This window comes from Saccopteryx bilineata, chromosome 10 (assembly GCF_036850765.1).
Source record: "Saccopteryx bilineata isolate mSacBil1 chromosome 10, mSacBil1_pri_phased_curated, whole genome shotgun sequence".
NCBI classification, from domain to species: domain Eukaryota; kingdom Metazoa; phylum Chordata; class Mammalia; order Chiroptera; family Emballonuridae; genus Saccopteryx; species Saccopteryx bilineata.
The window spans coordinates 49,121,283-49,140,598 of record NC_089499.1 but is presented as its reverse complement, the minus strand read 5'-3'; the positions used below and the strand labels follow the sequence as shown (position 1 = coordinate 49,140,598).

General features: G+C 42.6%; 1 protein-coding gene across 5 annotated transcripts in view; it reads right to left on the bottom strand.

The window, feature by feature from the left end:
* Positions 1–19,316, bottom strand: part of VGLL4 (vestigial like family member 4) — a 186,268-nt gene that overhangs the window by 21,140 nt on the left and 145,812 nt on the right. The window contains exon 1 of one of the 5 annotated variants that reach the window (XM_066245029.1): positions 1,302–1,357. The exons of the other annotated variants lie outside the window; for them this stretch is intronic. Within the exon in view, the coding sequence (XP_066101126.1) occupies positions 1,302–1,315 (14 nt within the window). The 5' untranslated portion in view covers positions 1,316–1,357. Of the gene's footprint in view, positions 1–1,301; positions 1,358–19,316 lie in introns of those variants that run through there. 5 annotated transcript variants of the gene reach the window in all.

Below are 19,316 nucleotides of genomic sequence, written 5' to 3'. Positions count from 1 at the left end.
CACAACAACAAAAAAAAATGCAAGTCCTAGTAAACACAGTCCAAGTGGTTCATGAGAGGAATGCTCATGAATAATGTAAACATTTGACATAAAAAGTTAAATAAGTGAAGAACATCCATCACCCAGTTCGCTAAATTCAGCAAATGCAGGCACATGGTCAATGACGTCGCAATCAACAGTGAGCATGGTGGAGACTCTCAAGCTACATATTTGCGGTTCTCATTTCTCACTATGGGCCTTTAAAAATTACTTCAAGTCATCCAAGGATGGCTAATGCTAATAACTACCATTTGTATAACATTAGCGTACAGTTTTATAAAGTGCTTTGCACATATATTATCGTTAACAGATCTTCAATCTGCAACTCCTCTGTACTGCCCAGAAAATGTGTTTCTCAAACGAGGAAACTAAAACCCTGTTGCACCGACCTGTGCAGGCAGGTGAGGCCTCTTGCAGCCCCGTCATTTGGCTCTCCATTTTACCTTCAGCTTCATTTCAGAGCAAAGAGGGGAGGAAAGGGTGGGAGGAGTGACCGCTCTGTGGAGTCACTTTACAAGTTACAGAGAGATTAAACAAAAGCATTCACTTTATATTAAATGTGAGGGGTCTCTTGATGTCTAATGGATACTCTACACCAAAACAACTCTTGGAGAAGGGACTCAAGTAAAATTTCCATGGAGGGAAGTGGTCAAAATAGCTGAGGTCAAAACCTCCAGACTTCAAATGTGGCCAAGTGCTTTTATTTCCCTTGTAATTTTCTTTAAGAATAACGTTAAACTTAAAACATACTCTCTTTTGGAGGCGATCCTGGCAGCTGAACTCAGTGGGAAGAAAAAGCACCCTGTACTCCCCAAACCAGCAGCTACTCAAACTATGCCCCATTGTCCAGAGGTGGTCACATGATAGTCCCGCCTGGCAGTGCCATGTCAGCCAGCACCTGAAACATGGTCACTTCCAACCCATTAAGGAAACAATCGCCAGTGTGCATGAACCCTCCCAGCTCCCACGTGTACTCGGCGCCCAGCGCTGCAGCCCCATTATCGTGCCCTCTCTCTCCTCGCAGTCCCCTCTTAGAAGAAACTGTACATGACATGGATCTGATCGGGACAAGGTGCCACTCAGCGAGGGATGAGGGATGAGAGGGGAAATCACTGCTGTCCCCTCTGAGCAAGATCAACTCTACCTCTCCCAGCACTTGCTGCCTCACAGTTTAAATTAATTACAGCTGAAAATACAGGGTTGCCATCTGGTTTGAAAAAACAAGGATAAGGGAATAAAATGAAAGGGTTTTTGGTACTAACCTCACTTTAATCATTGCCAAAGAGCATGAAGACAGCCCAGCGTCCTCCCACAAGAAAGCCTTGGGCCTCACAAACTTGGCAAGCAGTCCCAGGCACAAAACTGGAGAGGCGGAATGCCTGTCAGAATAAAAGTCCCTGGCCGAAAGGAGACTTACAAGGTAAGGGGCCTGCCGGCCCCCACGCTGCAGGCAAAGTTTCCTATGGGTCCTGGGATAGGTTAGCAACTCCTGGGAGGGTTTATTTACAGAGGGTGTCTTGCCAAAACGTTATATGCATCATTACAGTTCCATTTTGTGAGAAAATAGGTCTGCTGTCAGAATTACAGTATGTGATTTCCTCTTTCTTTGTTTCTCCATCTTCCATAACATAAGGCTTTTATAGAACTCCAGAATAAAGCTAAACAAAACACAGGCGAGGATGGCTGCTGGAGAAGGGGCCAGCTCTGCCGGAACAATGCAGCAGCCGCAGCACCCTGCAGCTGGCTCCTCAGAGCAGGAATGTCAAAAATCCCCACTATTCCTCCGCTGCAGCCACAACTACAGCCTCGCTTGTGTTTTGTAGGAAGCAACTTCCTTCTGCCTTCCTCCCACCAGCAGAATCCAGGATGAGAGGCTCCTTTCTCTCTGGACTCTTGGGCTGCAGAAAATGCTGACTGCAGGCTCGGGGAAGGCAAGGTACCGCAGCAACCTCGGTTTGTCCTGATGGGCTGTAGGTGGATGCAGAGGAATGCCAAGCCTGCAGCTTTCTTAACTGTTCCCCAGCGTCCACAAGCCCAGAGAAGTGGAGTTGCAGTTAGATTTTCAGTCCAATTTAAAGTTTCGCCTGCCTGCTACCTGAGTTCTTTTGGACCCTGTTGAGTTTTGCAAACAAAACTTTTATGTACCTGAGTCCAGCTCCTCTCAGAAAGTAATATCCACTGAGGCACAGTGGTGTTGACTGAAATAAACTCTGACCAACCAGTTACATTCTTTATAAAATAGAGATTATGAGAATTGTAACCGAGAAGATAAAAGCAGGTTTATAAAGACAAGCATTTCTGTTCTGGGGAAAAACACATTTTCAAACCCAAAATGATGCAGAAGTTGTCCAAATCCTGCCCTCACAGAATCACTGTCTATAGCAACAGTGTCCATAACAGTCAAAATCTCAGGAGTGTAACTTTCGAGTAAAAGGTACATCTGTCAAACCACAGGAAACATCTGGTAAAATGGTTCAATAAAAACAGAATTTAAACTTTTGATTTCAGAGCTTGCTTATGGTACCCAACAAGACTTAAATACCAAAATCTTTCTGACCACTCACATTGCTCAGTGTGACGGTGAAAAAACAATGTCTCTGAGAGGGATGGGGGAGAAAAGGCAGACAAGGCAGGAAATGCCGGCTGCAATCCACTTTTGCCATGGAGATGACAGTGACCCTGTTCTCACGGGGACTGTGGCCACAGCCCTCTGAGGGCCAAGGCAACCCCTCACTCTGCCCGCAAATCACCACCCCTGAAACTTTCTCAGGCACAGCCAAGTTCCCACTCCTAACTAGGGCTGATGTTTTATACACATCCACATCCCCCAATGCCACCAACAAAGTAAGCATTTGGGAAATGTTAGATAAATGAACTAATGAAGATATGGACCATGCGTTTTATTCATTCCACAACTAACATGTATGTATTAAGCATATGCAATCATCCTACCATCAACACACAGCCTAGACACATGTAACAAGGTACCAGCCAACACATCAGCCCCTTCTAGAACACTTCAGAAACTTTTCCTTTAAAGAAAAGATTTAATGATTAAACCACTTCCCCTACCCCAAATTTTTTTAAATCTGTATTTCAAAAACACAGTCAACTTGAAACCCCAAATAACAAATGAGGACACTGGTTATTGCCCTAACACACCTAACAGAAGATCCTTCATGTGAAGAGCAGTAACATCTTAACAGGAAGAAGAGGAACACCTGAATTGTTATTTTTAAAAAGATATAAAGTCACAAAAAAAGAAACCCAAAATGTCCAATAAGCATGTGAAAAGATCATTCAAGTTCCCTACTAACAGAAAGAAAAAAAGAAAAGGCAAGTTATCACACAGTGATTCTTCCCCACTGAAGCGCGCAAGATTAAGTGCATGGGAACAGTCTCCTTTACGATGATGCGGGCGGCAGGCACATGTGGACTGTTGCCAGCGGGAATGCACATAAGTAAACATACTAGATACCACGTTGGCAGAGTACACCAGCGAAAGCAGAAATGGGTGCCCTCTGCCCCAGAAATTCCACTTCTAGAAAAATGGGAAAATGAAATATGAACAAGGATGGAAATGCAGTGATGGTCCTCGAAGTTCTGCAAATTACAGCAAAACATGGCAAACAACCCAAATATCTGCACTTGTTAACACGTTCTGGTTACAAGCAACATAAAACAAGGCTAGCTAATTTAGAGAAAAAAGGATGAGTTGAACAATCCTGGAGAAGGAAAACAAAGGAGGTGGCCCTGAGGATCTCAGCAACAAACAGGAGGTGGGAAGAGCTCCCCGGTCCTGGGAAAGGTCGCCAGGCCTGCTCCTGCTCCAGAGCCACCAGCCCTCTCCCAGGCCGGCCAGCACCGGGGCAAGATGCTCAGCTAGGAGACACCCCCAAGCGCTCCAACTGTTACCACTCAATGACCATGAGCACCAAGGTCACTTTCCAGGTCCTATACAGTTGACCCTTGCATAAGATGCAGTTTAGGAGCATTGATCTAGAGTACTGTATGTACTCTTAAAGTGAGCTAGAGGGGAAAAAATGTTACAAAGAAAATCATAAAGTAGAGAAAATACGTACATATAGTTTATGCATTCATGACACACCTTTTAAAGTTTTTCAACATTTCTAGGCTATGTGGTGCGTCTGCGAGTTTTTCCAAATTGCCACAAACCTCTAAAAAATTTCTCAATATATTTATTGGGAAAAAAAAGTGTTTAAGTGGGCCCGCACAGTTCAAACCCCTGTCATTTAATGATCAACCGTATACTTGTCTCCAGACACAGTGCCCTTAAGAAGTTACTAATGTCAAGTCTTAACAATTCTGAGATTGTTTTTATTAACTATTACATGTGCTGATAAAAATTAGAAGACACACACACACACAGAGATGCCACCAGTTTTCACAGACTTCACTTGAGCTTAAAATGAATTATTTCTAAGTAAGAAATGGGACCTTACAAGAACACAATTTACTAGGGATTGTGGATTCAAGGAGAAAATAAGGGAATGCTCCATTTGGCCAAAAATAAGTGAAAGTAACCAGTCTTTAAAAAAAAAAAAACTGTTAGGAGGCAGGGATACAGGGAACCCACTGACAGCTTTGAAAGGGGAGAGGGTGAGGAGACTGGATGCAAGAAAGTGAAAGGAGCCTGAGCAGGCGGTAGCACAGTGGATAGAGCGTCGGGCTGGGACGTGGAGGATCCAGGTTCAAAACTGCGAGGTTGCTGGCTTGAGCACGGGCTCACCAGCTTGAGCACAGGGGCGCTGGCTTGAGCGTGGAAGCAGACACAACTCCATGTTCGCTGGCTTGAGCAAGGGGTCACTAGCTCTGCTGTAGCCTCCCTTCTCCCGGTCAAGGCACATATGAGAAAGCAATCAATGAACAACAAAGGTGCTGCAACGAATTGATGCTTCTCATCTCTCTCCCTTCCTGTCTGTATCTATTTGTCCTTCTCTCTGACTCCCTCTCTGTCTCTGTCAAAAAATTTAAAAAAAAGAAAGTGAAAGGATTAGCCAAAAACATATATATGTAACACAGAGACAACAGTGTGGAGAGAGCCAGGGAGGGAAAGGGGGGTGAGGGCTAGGTGGAGGTGGGGGATGGGCACAGAAGGAGACTGCTTGGGGCGGAGAGCACGCAATGCAGCGGCTGTAGGTGGTGTTTTATTGAGTTATACACTTGAAACCTGTGTGGTTTGGCAAACCAATATCATCCCAATAAATTCAATTACTAAGTAAAAAGGTAAAATTGTTAGAATGGTTGGCTAGAAACAGAAATGAGCCTTTGGGGCAGTAATAAAAATTTATGAAAAGATGTCTTAAAAGTTATCTTAGTACAGGCAGGAAAATTTTAATTCGTTCCCTAGATCTCAGCCATTTTGTCTTCCAAACCCTTTGCCTCCTTTTCCAGCATGACTTCTCTCCCTTTCCCTGTTCCTGTTTCTGAACTCACGCTTTCTACCACACAAGAATCACACACATATCCTGAATACCTCGTTTATTTATCATACACAACGTCATGCCTCCCAGAGCTGACAGGCAATCTCCCACGACGGGTCCAACTGGCTTTCCAAAGGGAGAGCTCACAAGATGCTAACACTCCAGGGGAGTCCCTTTCTGGGTCCCCATTCTGCTTACCCACCAAATGCCACCATCACCTACTCCCACAAAATGGGAATAACTACTCTAGATTAAAGATTTCTAAAAGATACAACAACCCAATGCAATGTGTGATTTGTAATTGAATCCTGAATTTAAAGGACAGCATCTATAAAGGGCATTACTGAATGTGAATAGAGTATATAGTATTAGATCCTGTCGTCTACAACACACATACAAGAAACAGGAAGCAAAAATGGCAAAAAAAATTAACAGGTGAGTCTAGTAAAGGATATACAGGTGCTCATTATACTAGTTCAATGTTTCTGTAGATACGAATTTATTCCAAAATAAAAAGTTGGAACCCTGGCCAGTTGGCTCAGTGGTAGAGCATCAGCCCGGCGTGTGGAAGTCCCGGGTTCAATTCCCGGCCAGGGCACACAGGAGAAGCACCTATCTGCTTCTCCACCTTTCTCTCTCTCCTTTCTCTCTCTCTCTCTTTTCCCCTCCCGCAGCCAAGGCTCCACTGGAGCTAAGTTGGCCTGGGCGCTGAGGATGGCTCCATGGCTTCCACCTCAGGCACTAGAATGGCTCTGATTGCACTGCAGCAACCCCTCAGAGGGGCCGTGCATCACCCCCTAGTGGGCATGCCGGGTGGATCCTGGTCGGATACATGCATGAGTCTGTCTGCCACTCCCCATTTCTCACTTCAGAAAAATACAAAAAAAAAAAAAAGTTGGGAGGGCAGTGGAAGGAGAGAAGGATGTTGTGTCAGATTATCACCAAATTTGGATGAAATGCTTAGAATGATCTCACTTAAAGTATAGGCAATGCCGGATGTTGAGAGATACTGAAGAATCTTCAGAAGAGCTCACAGAAGGATGTGAGGAAGAACTGTGTGATGGAGAAAGGCATGCCATACACACAGTAAGATGCCATGGGTAATGACAATGTTGGTTTCAAATACCAGCATCAAATTGAAAGTCAAGAGGGAGATCAGACAATTCACCTTGAATTGTGAAAGAGTTGGTTCTCACACTCTGCAGCTTGCCAAAAGATGTGTCTTAGTAGAAATTTAAATAAACTATTTTTAAATGTAACCCTGGGTAAGGAGTCTTTAGATCAGTGGTTCTCAACCTGTGGGTTGCAACCCCGGTGGGGGTCAAACCCACAGGTTGAGAACCGCTGCTTTAGATGATCAATACTCTAAAAAGACCATCTAGTGAGAAATAACACTGGGGAAGGGAGTTTAAGACAGATTCCTGAAGTTCTTGAAGGGCAACCTTAAGAACTTCAACTGTATATTGTAATCAGAAAGGAGCCAGAGCCATGACCTACCAACTAACTTTGCCATGTCCTCCAAATAGGCTCTAAGGCAGGTGTGACCAACAGTTTCTGCCCCCCGGGCCAGATTAGAAAGAAAACTTTTTTCACGGGCTGGACAAAATATTAAAATTAAAAAATGTTAAATACAAAAATGATTTAAGTAAACAAAATTTTATTATGTAATTTTTAATGAATAAATGTGAGTGAAAAAAGTTTAAATATACAATATTATTTTAATAAAAATATAATTACATACCGTATAAATATGTAAACTATCGCAATCAATCAAAACAATATTTAATTAATAGAATGAGCTTGAAGGAGTTGTATCGCAAATAAAACAATTATTTCATTTTACAAACAGCCTGGATGCATTTTCAGTTAACAACTGCAGCTACTGTCTATGCTACATGCCACTTGACTCAGCACACTTGACCACAAAAATAACGAATTGTTTGACCTTGGGAGCACACTGGCAAACTCCGCCTAAAATAATGTGGGTTTCACATTGCCGCTAAACATCAAACAGTTCCTATCGAGTACAGACGAGTACAAAAGTTGTAAATCTTTATAATAGAATTTTTTTAAAAAATAAAGAAGTATTGCGAATCCATTCGACCAATTATTGGAAGTTAACTCTAGATTAGTCAAACGCGGAATTCTTTTCCGCGCATCACTATCTTCTTAAATATCTCTATTTCCAATAATCAAAGATGCTTCCGCTTCTGAGTAGCTGAGATTTTAAAGTAGCGGAGAATATTAAAAATTTAAACACATTATGCCGGCCGGATCCAGCCTGCGGGCCGTATGTTGGCCATGCCTGCTCTGAGGAGACACCTGTTGGCTCTAGCCAGTTAGCCCAGTCAGTCAGCGCATCTCCCAAAACACCAAGGTTGCAGGTTTGATCCCCAGTCAGGGAACACAGGGAACATACAGGAAGGAACCAATGAATGCATAATAAGGCACAACTTAGTGGAACAACAAATGAATGCTTTTCTCTTCCCCCCCTTCCTCTCTCTGTAAAAGCAATAAATAATAATAATAGTAATAATAATAATAAAGTACCAGTTGACTGAGGTTTCAGTCACTTAAAATGACTTGCTCTAAAGCTAATAGCCTAACACAAAATGATGCAGTGTCATGACCAATATAGAGGAACCAGGGCTATTAGCAATGCAAGCCCAAAGTTATCACACACAAATAAACACAATGACTCTATTGGAAAATAGTTGAAAAACACTTTGGCTTTGAGAATTTTTTAGGGATATTTGAAAAACACCAGAAGTAGTAAACACTTGGGCAGAGATCTGTTTGCTTTTGTAGCATGAACAGATTTATTCTTTGGGTGGATTTCCACCAGAAGGAATGTCTGTCTATCTTTCTGACCTGTGAGGAGCACTAAACAGAAGGGAACTTCTCATTTCCATAAACTTACCTATGTTCACACTGAGATAGAGCAAGATGCATAAGAAGAAATACAAACAGAGGAGTGGAAAAACCCCATTCATTCATTCATACAAAAGAAAAACAACCTCTGAACGCTTATTACTGAGTGAACTTTGGGATAGGATCGTTTGGTCCAAAATAAGCATCACAGCTGGGCTAGTGACTCAGATTGTAAACTGCATTTGCCCAGGTACCAGGGGTTTGCACTGTTCTCTTGGGGGGGGGGGGGGGTAGTGGAGGTTGTGGTGGTGAAACTCTGTTCTAGAATGTTCCCTGAACTAAACATCAAGGCTACAAGGAAAAAATAGAAGTACAAGTGGTACCACTCAGGGTTTATTACATATTTATTTGAAAGAAATTCTTATACTCTTTCCCAAAGAGAAGAGTGTTTCTACAATGCTCTCACACTGATTCATTTTTATTTTTCTTTTTTTTAAATTTTATTTATGTTGTGACAAAGACAGAGAAAGATCGATAGGGACAGATAGACAGGAAGGGAGAGAGATGAGAAACATCAATTCTTCATTGCAGCAGCTTAGTTGTTGGTTGATTGCTTTCTCATATGTGCCTTGACCCGGGGGCGGGGGCTACAGCAGAGCAAGTGACTCGTTACTCAAGCCTGAGACCTTGAGCTCAAGCTGGCGACCTCCAGGTTTCAAACCTGGGACCTCCACATCCCAGTCCGACACTCTATCCACTGCGCCACCGCCTGGTTAGGCCTGATTCACTTTTCATTCAAGCATTTACTTAGCATCTAGAAGGTGGCAGGCACTGTGCTGGGTGTTAGTGGGACAAGTATAAGACTCAGTTCATGGCCTGGAGGAACTTGCAGTCTGGGAAACGGGACAGACAGATGGGCAGAGAGTTACACCAAAGTGTCATCATTTTATGCACAGAAATGTTCATTTAGAAGCAGAAGGAATCACCATTTGTCAAGAGAAAGAGGCAAGGGATGTGTGTGGGGACAAGAGTGTGGGCACACAGGCTTACATCAAGCAAGGTGGAGCTCACTGAGGTCAGAAGCTCCTACAGACAAGGGTCTGCCTGGTGTTTCCTGGAGCTGATGGGGCACCACAGGAAAATCCCAAGCAGAGAGTAAGACTTTAGAAAAACATTTGACACTGAAGTGCCAAAACTAGTATGGAGCCTGACCAGTCATGGCACAGTAGACGGAGCGATGACCTGGAACACTGAGGTCCCTGGTTCAAAATCCTGAGGTGGCTGCTTGAGCACAGGGTTGCTGGCTTGAGCACAGGTTCATCAACATGAACTCAAGGTTGCTGGCTCGGCTCCAGCCTTCCCGCCACTTCCCGTCAAGGTTCATATGAGAAGCAATCAATGAACAACTAAAATAAAGCAAGTATGAGCTGATACTTCTCACTCTTTTCCCTTTCCCTCTCTCTGCCTGCCTGTCCCTTTCTCTCCCTATGGAGGATGCAGCTGTGGAAATGAGGGTCCCAACTATGGCCTAGGCCAGGTCCTATGTGGAGAACACTTAGCTGACTGATTCCACACGGTGTGGCAATGAATTAGACCTGGAGACGAGGTGGAAGAAGAGAGTGAAAGGACAGCTGTCGCACCATGCAGATGGGAGACAGCCTTTGGAAAGTGCAGGAAGAGGGAAGGAGCGACTATAATCTATTCCAGCGAAGCAGAACTGAACTGGAGGTCTGCAGACAATACCTACAAAGCAGAGCTCTACGCGTGTGAAGGTTAGATCTCGACTGGACACCAAGATTTGGGGATCATCCACTTGGAGTGGTCATTCAAGCCATGAGTTAGTATGTCACTGCACTGGAAGGCTCTGTACAGTGAGGTCAGAGCTCTGGAGAATGGCAATTATCATGTGCCTTTGGACAATCAGAGTGGTGTGGCCACAGAAGTAGGAGGGGAACCAAAGGAAGCTAAGGGGCCATGGAACCCAAGAGGGAAGAGACAGGAAGAGGAAGTCACACAGGGTACGGAACTTCAGGTTTCCCCCGGATCTGGTGGTCAGCGGTCACAGGTGATTGAAGGAGAGAAGTCCCATTAAAATTTTTGGTAGGATCACAGCACTGAACTGGACAGTGGGTACAGAAATGGAGGTAATCTGCTCTCTAGAAACAGCTCAGAGGGAAGGAGAGAGGTAGAGATGGAAGATGAGGACATAGGTCAAGGAAAGACGGTCCCCGGCTTCCTCAATTTCTCCCGCCTGGATGACTTTCCCTGAAAGCCTTGGGTATGAAAGATGGCACCCAATAATCCCAAATAAAGAAATTATACCATCGTTTCTCAGCCTTTTGGCTAGGATCAAGTGAAGAAATTATACAACAATTTCATTACAACAGTTCAGCTACGCAGCAGCAAGCTTTGTGAGTCTGAACATTTGTAACAGGATTTGAAACCAAAGAAAATGTTTACTTTTGTCAGGCAAGTGTGCTCCCTGGAGTATTCCTACTAGGTCTCATGAACAAGGGATAAAGGATCCCACGGCCAGTGACGCTGGAGAAACCCTGGGTTAACCAATGATTCTGCCCATCGGACGTCTCAAGTATGAAACGTGCTACTGCACACGAGTAGACCCAGAAGGTTGGGTCCTTCTCCAGCTTTGGCCAGAGAACATTCTTTTTCCCTCAGACATCTTGAGGCAAGTGTGTTCTGACACAGTCTCGGGGCAAGGGTGCTTTGAATCCCCAATGGGTGTCACTCAGTAGTCATGTGCCAACAAGGAAGTAAGTCACTGCTGAGGGCTAGACAACGCCACAGCCAATCTCTGATGGGCTGGTTCCAGGGCAGAAGCAGGTTTAGGGAAGCAAAGAGGTTTCAGCTCTCCGAACTTGCTTCTCCAGGGACCCAACCTAAAGAGTTGGTTTGTTTCTTCCACTTGGCTTTGACCCATTTCCTGGAGCTGGTTTGTATACGGGTAATATTCGTTAGAAGTCTTATGTCTCTTCATGGAAGGGAAGGCAAAAGGTAAGATAAGTTAGAGAGTATGGTGGGGAACTTTGTTTCTTTCTCTTCCGTAGAACATTATTTCGCCTCTGTTGGGGCTATTAGGGCTTGGATCCAGAATTCAGATCCCATGTTTGGCAAGGTTTCTAGCTACTGCCAGACCCAGAACATTATTACTGCAACATTAAGTTCTCTAATTATGCTGTAGAGACAATCTGTGAAGAAATTTAAAAATGAAGAGAGACAGAGAAAATGAGTGTGTGTGTGTGTGTGTGTGTGTGTGTGTGTGTGTTTGTGTGTACCCAAAGATTTAGCAAAGAAGATAGAGACCAAGTATTGGCATTTATTAAATAAAAACAACACAGACATAGAACACAGGGCTTGTAAACCACCTCACTCTGTTCCAGCTGCAAATAGCACAGGCAGATGATTGATTTATAAGCAAGATTCAAGAGGAAAATAAAAGAACCACCAACACTCACACGGAGACATTTCTCAGCATTCCCCTGTCTGGTTCTCAGTCAAATCTACTGAAGTGACAGCACGCTGCCGACTGTCAGGACAGACTGGCTTTGTACTGCAATAAGAAGAGGTCCGTGTGGTCATAAAGCAACATCAAGATTAATCCTCTGACTATGTGTAAAAATAGCTGCCATTTGTACTCGCAGCAAAGAAGCATCTTCATGAAAACAGTGCTCTGAAAAGAGCTGACGTCCTCAGAGAATCAGGGCGGGAAGGGGGCCCAAGGGGGGCCCAGGCAAAGCCTGTGCCATTCTGCTTCCTCAACTTTTGAACAAGTGCCTCTGACTTAACCCTTAAATCCAAAAACACCCCTTTCTTCGATTTTAACGGGTTGTTTTAAAAAAGTGACTTTTCACAGGCTAATGAAAACTCTGATATATTCCAAGTGTTAATTCCTCTCCAAAAGAAAAGTCCTCCTTTTTCAAAGTTCTCATCCCATTTTTATAACCTTCCTGACACAAATGAGCACCACTAAGGTCCTCAATGGGGACAAGAATGGACAAACGATGACAATCTCTTTTGTTCATCTTCTTTGACCCCTGGCACCCTTGGCATTTTTTTGCTCAGCTATTTGGCCAGAAAAATGTCAGTAGCAGGATGGTTATCTGCCTTTCCAACTCTCAGCAAAGACTCTTAAGGCAGAAGAGATGCCTGCTGGGAAAAGGCTGATGTCAGCTCTCAAGAGCACAGCTCCCTCCTCAGATAAGGAGGTCTTTGTTTTCGCCTGAACTGTGAAAATGAGAAAATGCCTCTAGCCTGACAAACAAGAAACCCACACGACATAGGTAAGGTCTGTGACCTTTATTTAAAGGTACCACACTTCACTAACAAAACACTTGCATGTCACACATACAGAGGTGCCTAGAATGCCACATGGGAGCGGCCATGAAAAACCAGCCTAATTTCCATCCTGCTCAGGCTGACCCACAGCAAGAACTAAAGCGTTAGGGGCAGAGTCAATCCCACATGAAGCAGTTCTTAGATGACACCTCCCTGATGTGAAACATTTATGAAAGACCCAGGCTCCTCTCATTTATTATATTTTAAGGTTAACACAACATACTTGTATACATTTTGGGGATTATTATTTTTTTAATCCCCATTCAACAATATCTCAGTTTATGAATTAGTTATTTAGGAGAACTAAAATTAAGGCTCTAAAGTACCCTCTTAAAATATTCCAGAACACTTATGGGAATACTTATAAGATTGTGTGTGAAAGTACAGAAGACTAGAGAATTTCAGGGCTAAAATTTCCCACATTTTTGGATGATGCCAAGAAGGATGTGGGGGAAAGAGAGAGAGCACACAGTCTGAGGGATTCTATTTCAAAAGTGTTTGATTTATGAATCTGTTGGGGGAGGGGGGGATATGTCTTCATACATTTCAGCAAAGTTTAAAACACTCCAGTATGAATATTTTAGACTAATGTTACTACTGTGCCACTAATTTAAAATCGAGTCAGATATTTTCAACAAGAACTAACAATTTAAGCACTTGACTGAGCCTAAGGAAACCCCGCTTGTTCTTGCAGGGTTCTCGCCTGCACAGAGACACCGTTTCATGCCTCTTCAGGGGAAGCTGAACAACAGCTCTTTCTTTCACCATCTCTGCGCCCTGGGAGGTTTCACCTGCACAGCATTCTTAATTACTTACGACCATCACCTTATGCCCTTCCATCCTGTTACTGAATGCTAAAATGCACAGTCTCCACCTTTCATCTCCAAACCATCTACACAGTCTCCACCTTTCATCTCCAAACCATCTACCTGTTAACTGTGTTTTGAGAGTGGCTTACACAGCAGATTATCCAAAACTGTAAGGCATAAGGACCTATATCAATCAATTCATAGCACCTGGGTACATACGCTATTGATATAAATGTAACATGCTTAATAAGAGCATTGGCTCTAGGAACAGATAGCCTGGGTTTTGATTCGTGGCTCCAATACCTACTAGCTAGCTATGCGACCATGAACAAGTTGCAGAACCACTCTGAGACTCAGTTTTGGCATCTGTAAAAGAGAGATAATAGTATTCACATCAAAGAGTTGTGAGGATGCAATGAGATCATGCTCATGAAGCACTTGCAGAGGGCTTCGTACATAAGATTCTCAATAAATAGTCACTGTTATTAGTTGAGTTTTGACACAATGGCTGCCATGATTCTCTGGATGCTGGAAATTCTTACCCATCATCATTCTCAGTGATGTAAAATTCACCCACTCTAGGGGTGTGTATACATGAACATAAAAGTAGCAGAGCTCTGTCTACAAAGATGTAGTACTATTTACAATACAGAGCCCCAGTAGGGTCAAGGTACTAAAATAATGCCATCTTCACTACTAAAATAATGCTATCTTCTCTATTTCCTCTGGGTCTAGTTTCAATTTAAAATGAGGAAGTGCTTCCTCCACTTTCATGGAGTTTGTGGAATAAGCTGTCTCTTGGTAAACCTGTCTATATACATCCAAACCAAAGGTATTAAAGAGATACAAGAAACAGACTCACCAAAGGGAGTGTGACAATATTGCATTGTGTTATTATCAAATATTACTATCAGGGATACTACAAACTATAGACACAATCAACTCCACTGTGAAAAAATAAACAAAACCCGTATGTATTTCCGATGGCTTTAGGCAACCCCTGTGTTTTGGTCGTTCGACCCGCCAGGGTCACGACCCACAGGTTGAGAACCGCTGCTCTAGGCCCTTCTTCAGTCAGCCACTAGTCACAGCACAAGGCTAGTGACCACGGCTTTGATCCCAGGGTAAGTGTATGGGTTATACTCTGCTCTGAGGCCAGAGGCAACTACTCTGCAAATATACACCACTGATCAAAAAGAGGATGCCTTCTCCAAATGGAGAATGAGCTCAATGAGCACATTCTCTGGATAGTGGGTACAATTCAATTCAACACAGAAATTATTTGCACCTGCCATGGGTGGGGCACTCAACTGGTCAAGTGGCATGCTAACTATATGATGCCCAACTTTAAGTGCATGCAATCCTGTCTCAGGTTAAGATATAGCTGTGGCATCATCAAATGATCATTGAGTTTGGTGCCACAGACAGTGGGGTTAATCCCAGCTCCACCACTTTGGACATACTATCTTCCCAGTTTTTACTTCTTTAAACAGAGCTTTACACACACACACACACACACACAGCCATCGGAAAGGGACACCTTTATTGTGAAGGTTAAATGAGATAACATATTTAAAGTGTTCGGCATAGTCCCAGTACATTTAGGCACTCAGCATATATTCACATCCTTTCACAGGTAACAGTGAAGAGCTCACTTGCCCAGCCCTACTAAACCCGTAAGCACACACCAAATTGAAAACTGCTTCATTTCCAAAAGTCATCTTGTTATGCTTTTTTTTGGATTTTTCTGAAGTGAGAAGCAGGAAGGCAGACAGACAGACTCCTGCATGCGCCCGACCAGGATCTACCCGGCATGTCCACCCACCAGGGGGTGATGCTCTGTCCATCTGGGCCGTTGTTTCAATGGGACCGAAGCTATTCTAGTGCCTGAGGCAGAGGCCATGCAGCCATCCTCGGCGCCCGGGCCAACTTTGCTCCAATGGAGCCTTGGCTGCGGGAGGGGAAGAGAGAGACAGAGAGAAAGGAGAGAGGGAAAGGTGGAGAAGCAGATAGGTGCTTCTCCTGTGTGCCCTAACCGGAAATCGAATCCGGGACTTCTACACGCCAGGTGGTCACTCTACTGCTGAGCCAACTGGCCAGGGCCTCCAAAAGTCATCTTGGACTGTTACTCTTCAGCACCGAACTTCTCATTAGGTTCTACTAGCGAAGCACCCTCAAAAAAGTCTCAAACCCAGTATGTATTTAGCAATGCTGTTATGCTACATTGTTAGCCTTCAAGAGTTTTTATTGTATGACAAAAACACAAGATATTACAAGTGCACTAGATTATCCACTGCAACATCAGTGTATTACAAAATATTGGAAATTACCTAAAGGTCCAAAAAGGGGGACTGGCTTAGTGAACTTTTTAGTACATGCATGTAGTGGAGTGCCATGCAGCTGTGAACAAGGAAGGAAAAGATTTCCACACTATATTGGTGAATGAGAAGAGCAAAGCTCAAATAAGTACATAAAGTATGCTACCTTACGTGTAAGGAAGAAGGGAAATGAGAAGCCACGTCTGTACCTGCTAACTTTAACAAAAAGAAACACAAGAAGGATAATCCCCAACAAGGTCAGGGAACGAAAGAAGTGAGAGGCAGGGAAGGGAATAATACTTTTCTAAGTACATTTTAATATAGTTTGACTTTGTTTTCTTTCAGGTATACCGAGCTATAATTGACAGGACTGTGTAAGTTTAAGGGTATACAGCATGATTTACATATACTGCAAAACATAGTTTTGACTCAGAAGCATGTTAAATGTTTTACATATTCAAAAGATGAAATAAAAAAAATAAGGATGAAATGAAATAAAAATTAGGATGAAAAACATCTACAACTAAATGGAAACAAATTAATGAACCCATATATGTTAATGAACATAACAACACTGAAAAGTGCAGAGGAAAAGTAACTTTTGAAGTTACTACTTTGACTAATCACTCCCTGGCACAGGGAAAAAAAAAGAACGGCCAACATATCATATCCTGAACTCTTTTCAGTAGGTTTGTTTTTCAAAGAGGTATGACCATAGCAATTCTGCGACTATGACACGTGTTCTGTAGGACTGGGCAACAAGGAAATGTGTTGATGCTGTTGGGAACCGGGGATACAAATACGGAATGGGGAGGATGAGGAAGAACTCGTGAAGTTGGATTAGAGGTGGAGTACTGATATGAACTCATCATTTTCTACCTCGAAAAGGTCTAGAAACAGTGCTGTTCGGCAGAACTTTCTGAGACAGCAGAGGCGTCCTATATATTATGTACTGTCCACTATGGTACCCACTAGCCACACCTGGCTACTGAACTGGAATGCAGCTAGGGCAACTGAGGAACTGAATTTTTTACTTTATTTCATTTTAAATGTAAATTTCCACACATAGATAGTGCCTACTTATTAGCTCAAATCTAGAGGCAATGACCCTGCAGTAACACCTAGTACCCAGATCTTGGTTTCTAAATACTTTTTCCCCAGTAAAAGAAAGCAGGGGTACCCTGGAGAAATGGCTCATTCCATGGCTGAGGCAGGTAGATGAGCATCTTGTTTGCCAGAAAATAAGAAAGTACTAAAAGAAAATTGAATGGAAGCACATAACAAGCACACAAGAGCCAAATGAAGGGATTCTTATTTGCCAAATCAGGGACAGCTATTAACTCAGAATAAAAATAGGAATCCCTGAGTAGTCCGTATAAATCATAGACAGGAGAAAAGGGAGAGCCCTTCCTTATTAAACCATACTTGAATAGAGAGGTCATAGAAAAAATTACTTATTGATATTCCCATGAGAGGAAACCCAGCTCTACCCACCCCACCCTACCAACCTCCTGCCTCAGACCTTAATCCACTTCTAAGTAACAACAGGGTACTTTTCAATTTCCAAAAAACACATTCATGTTCTTAAAACTTTTCTTAGGAAACAAACAAAAAAAAACCCAAAATATATTTCTCATGGTCACCAGAATAACTAGAAAATTAATAAAGAGTTCAGTGACCCAGGTTAATAAAGGGCTGAAACCAGAGCCCAGAAATTCTCAATATCCAAGTTCTGGAGGAATCACTAAGAAAACCTCTCTTCTCTCTCTCCTCTTCCCCAAGTCAAATCAGATGAAATTTAGTCATACTCTCTGCAGCTTCCTATTTTAGCTCACAGCTACTCACTCACTCCATTTCTCTACTGGAAAATATCTCAGTGTGATGGTTATAATGAAATGTAGCCAAAGCATACATCTTTAAGATCCTCTTAGTTAGCTGTCAAACTGTGTTTTTTTTTTTAAACAACACTCCTTCCTCCAGAATTATTGTGATTTCTTTAGTGATAACAAAAATACACTCTGACATTAACATGTTCTAAGAAAATAACAAAAATCATTTTGTAATATCCTTAAACAAATATAATACACCATTCTTTTCCAAATAAATACAAATATGTATTTTATTATTGAAAACATCCTAGACATGGTAAATAAAAAGGAGGAAGCATGATTTCCCTCAACTAGTAAACACTTCATTAAATCAAACAACAGTACTTCGTAAGTATTATACAACATGAGTAAGAGCTGCAACATCTTTTCAATTTGCCTGTGAAATCTGTCATTTGGCTCCTAGAAAGTGCAAGTAGAAAATAATGGTGATGTTACCGAAATGAATAATTATTATATGCTGAACAAGTAACACCAGAAGGAACTGACCACATGGTGATCGCATTTCCTTCTTTGGTCCAGGGAGTCTGGCCCATGGGGGTGGCTGCTGTTTCTATTTTCCTAAGACTTGGTACAATGATGTCAACTGCGAGTTGCACGTGAAATCTAGCAATCCTGTTGTTATTATTTACAGTTCACTTATAGTATCATCAGAGACCTGTATTTCAAGGCCATATTATAACCACCCAAGGAATTACATTATTTTCTAAATGCTTTAACATTCTAATAATACCGATACTGACTAAAGCTGAGTGCCAGGCACTGCACAAAGCACTCACACTCATCCTGTGAGGAAGGAACTAGGATGACTCCCACTGAAAGGTATGGCTGGGTTTTGAACCCAGAATTTCTTACTAAAACGCAGCACTCTCAAACAAGAAATTCAACATACTAGTATTCTTATTCTCTATCATCAGTACCAGTATCTGAATAATGGACTTATTAATAAAAAAAAGTAATAGTTTATCAACTGAGTATTATATTATGCTAAACTCTTTGAAAATTTTCACTCTAATGCTCACAGTAGTTCTATACATGAACTTTTAGCATTGTAATTTTACAAAGAAGGACACTGGGCCCAGATATATTAAGTGATTGTCCAAGGCCTTATAACTGTTAAGTGTCAGATTAGGATTTAAACTAAGGCATGTGTGGTTCCAAATCATACTATTTTAGGGCTTGTCTCCTCCTCATTACTTCCAAACTCCCCTCACAGTTTGAAGAGGAGGACATGTGAGAGAAGAAATTCCTAGTAACAAAAGAATAAACTCCATATAATTGAGCACCCAGGATCTAGATTATAAACCAACCCGTTTGCAAAAGCTTATTGTTTTGCAGCCTTGTTGCTGGATTCCTTCCTGATTGTAGCAAATTCCAGGGCTCCAGACTGCAGGCTCAGCCTCTAACACTATGGTGATTTACTGGAGGATAAATACCTCTGTCAGTGGGTCTTATGACTGCACACAACAGTCCAAGCGGCTGGAATGTGTGGAATGCCGAGGACTGCTGGCGCTGAGGCAGCAGAGGGCTGCTGGCGTTATCGGCCACCTAACTGCGCAAGGTCTCCTCCTCCAATGAGGAGATGGGAACTCTCTG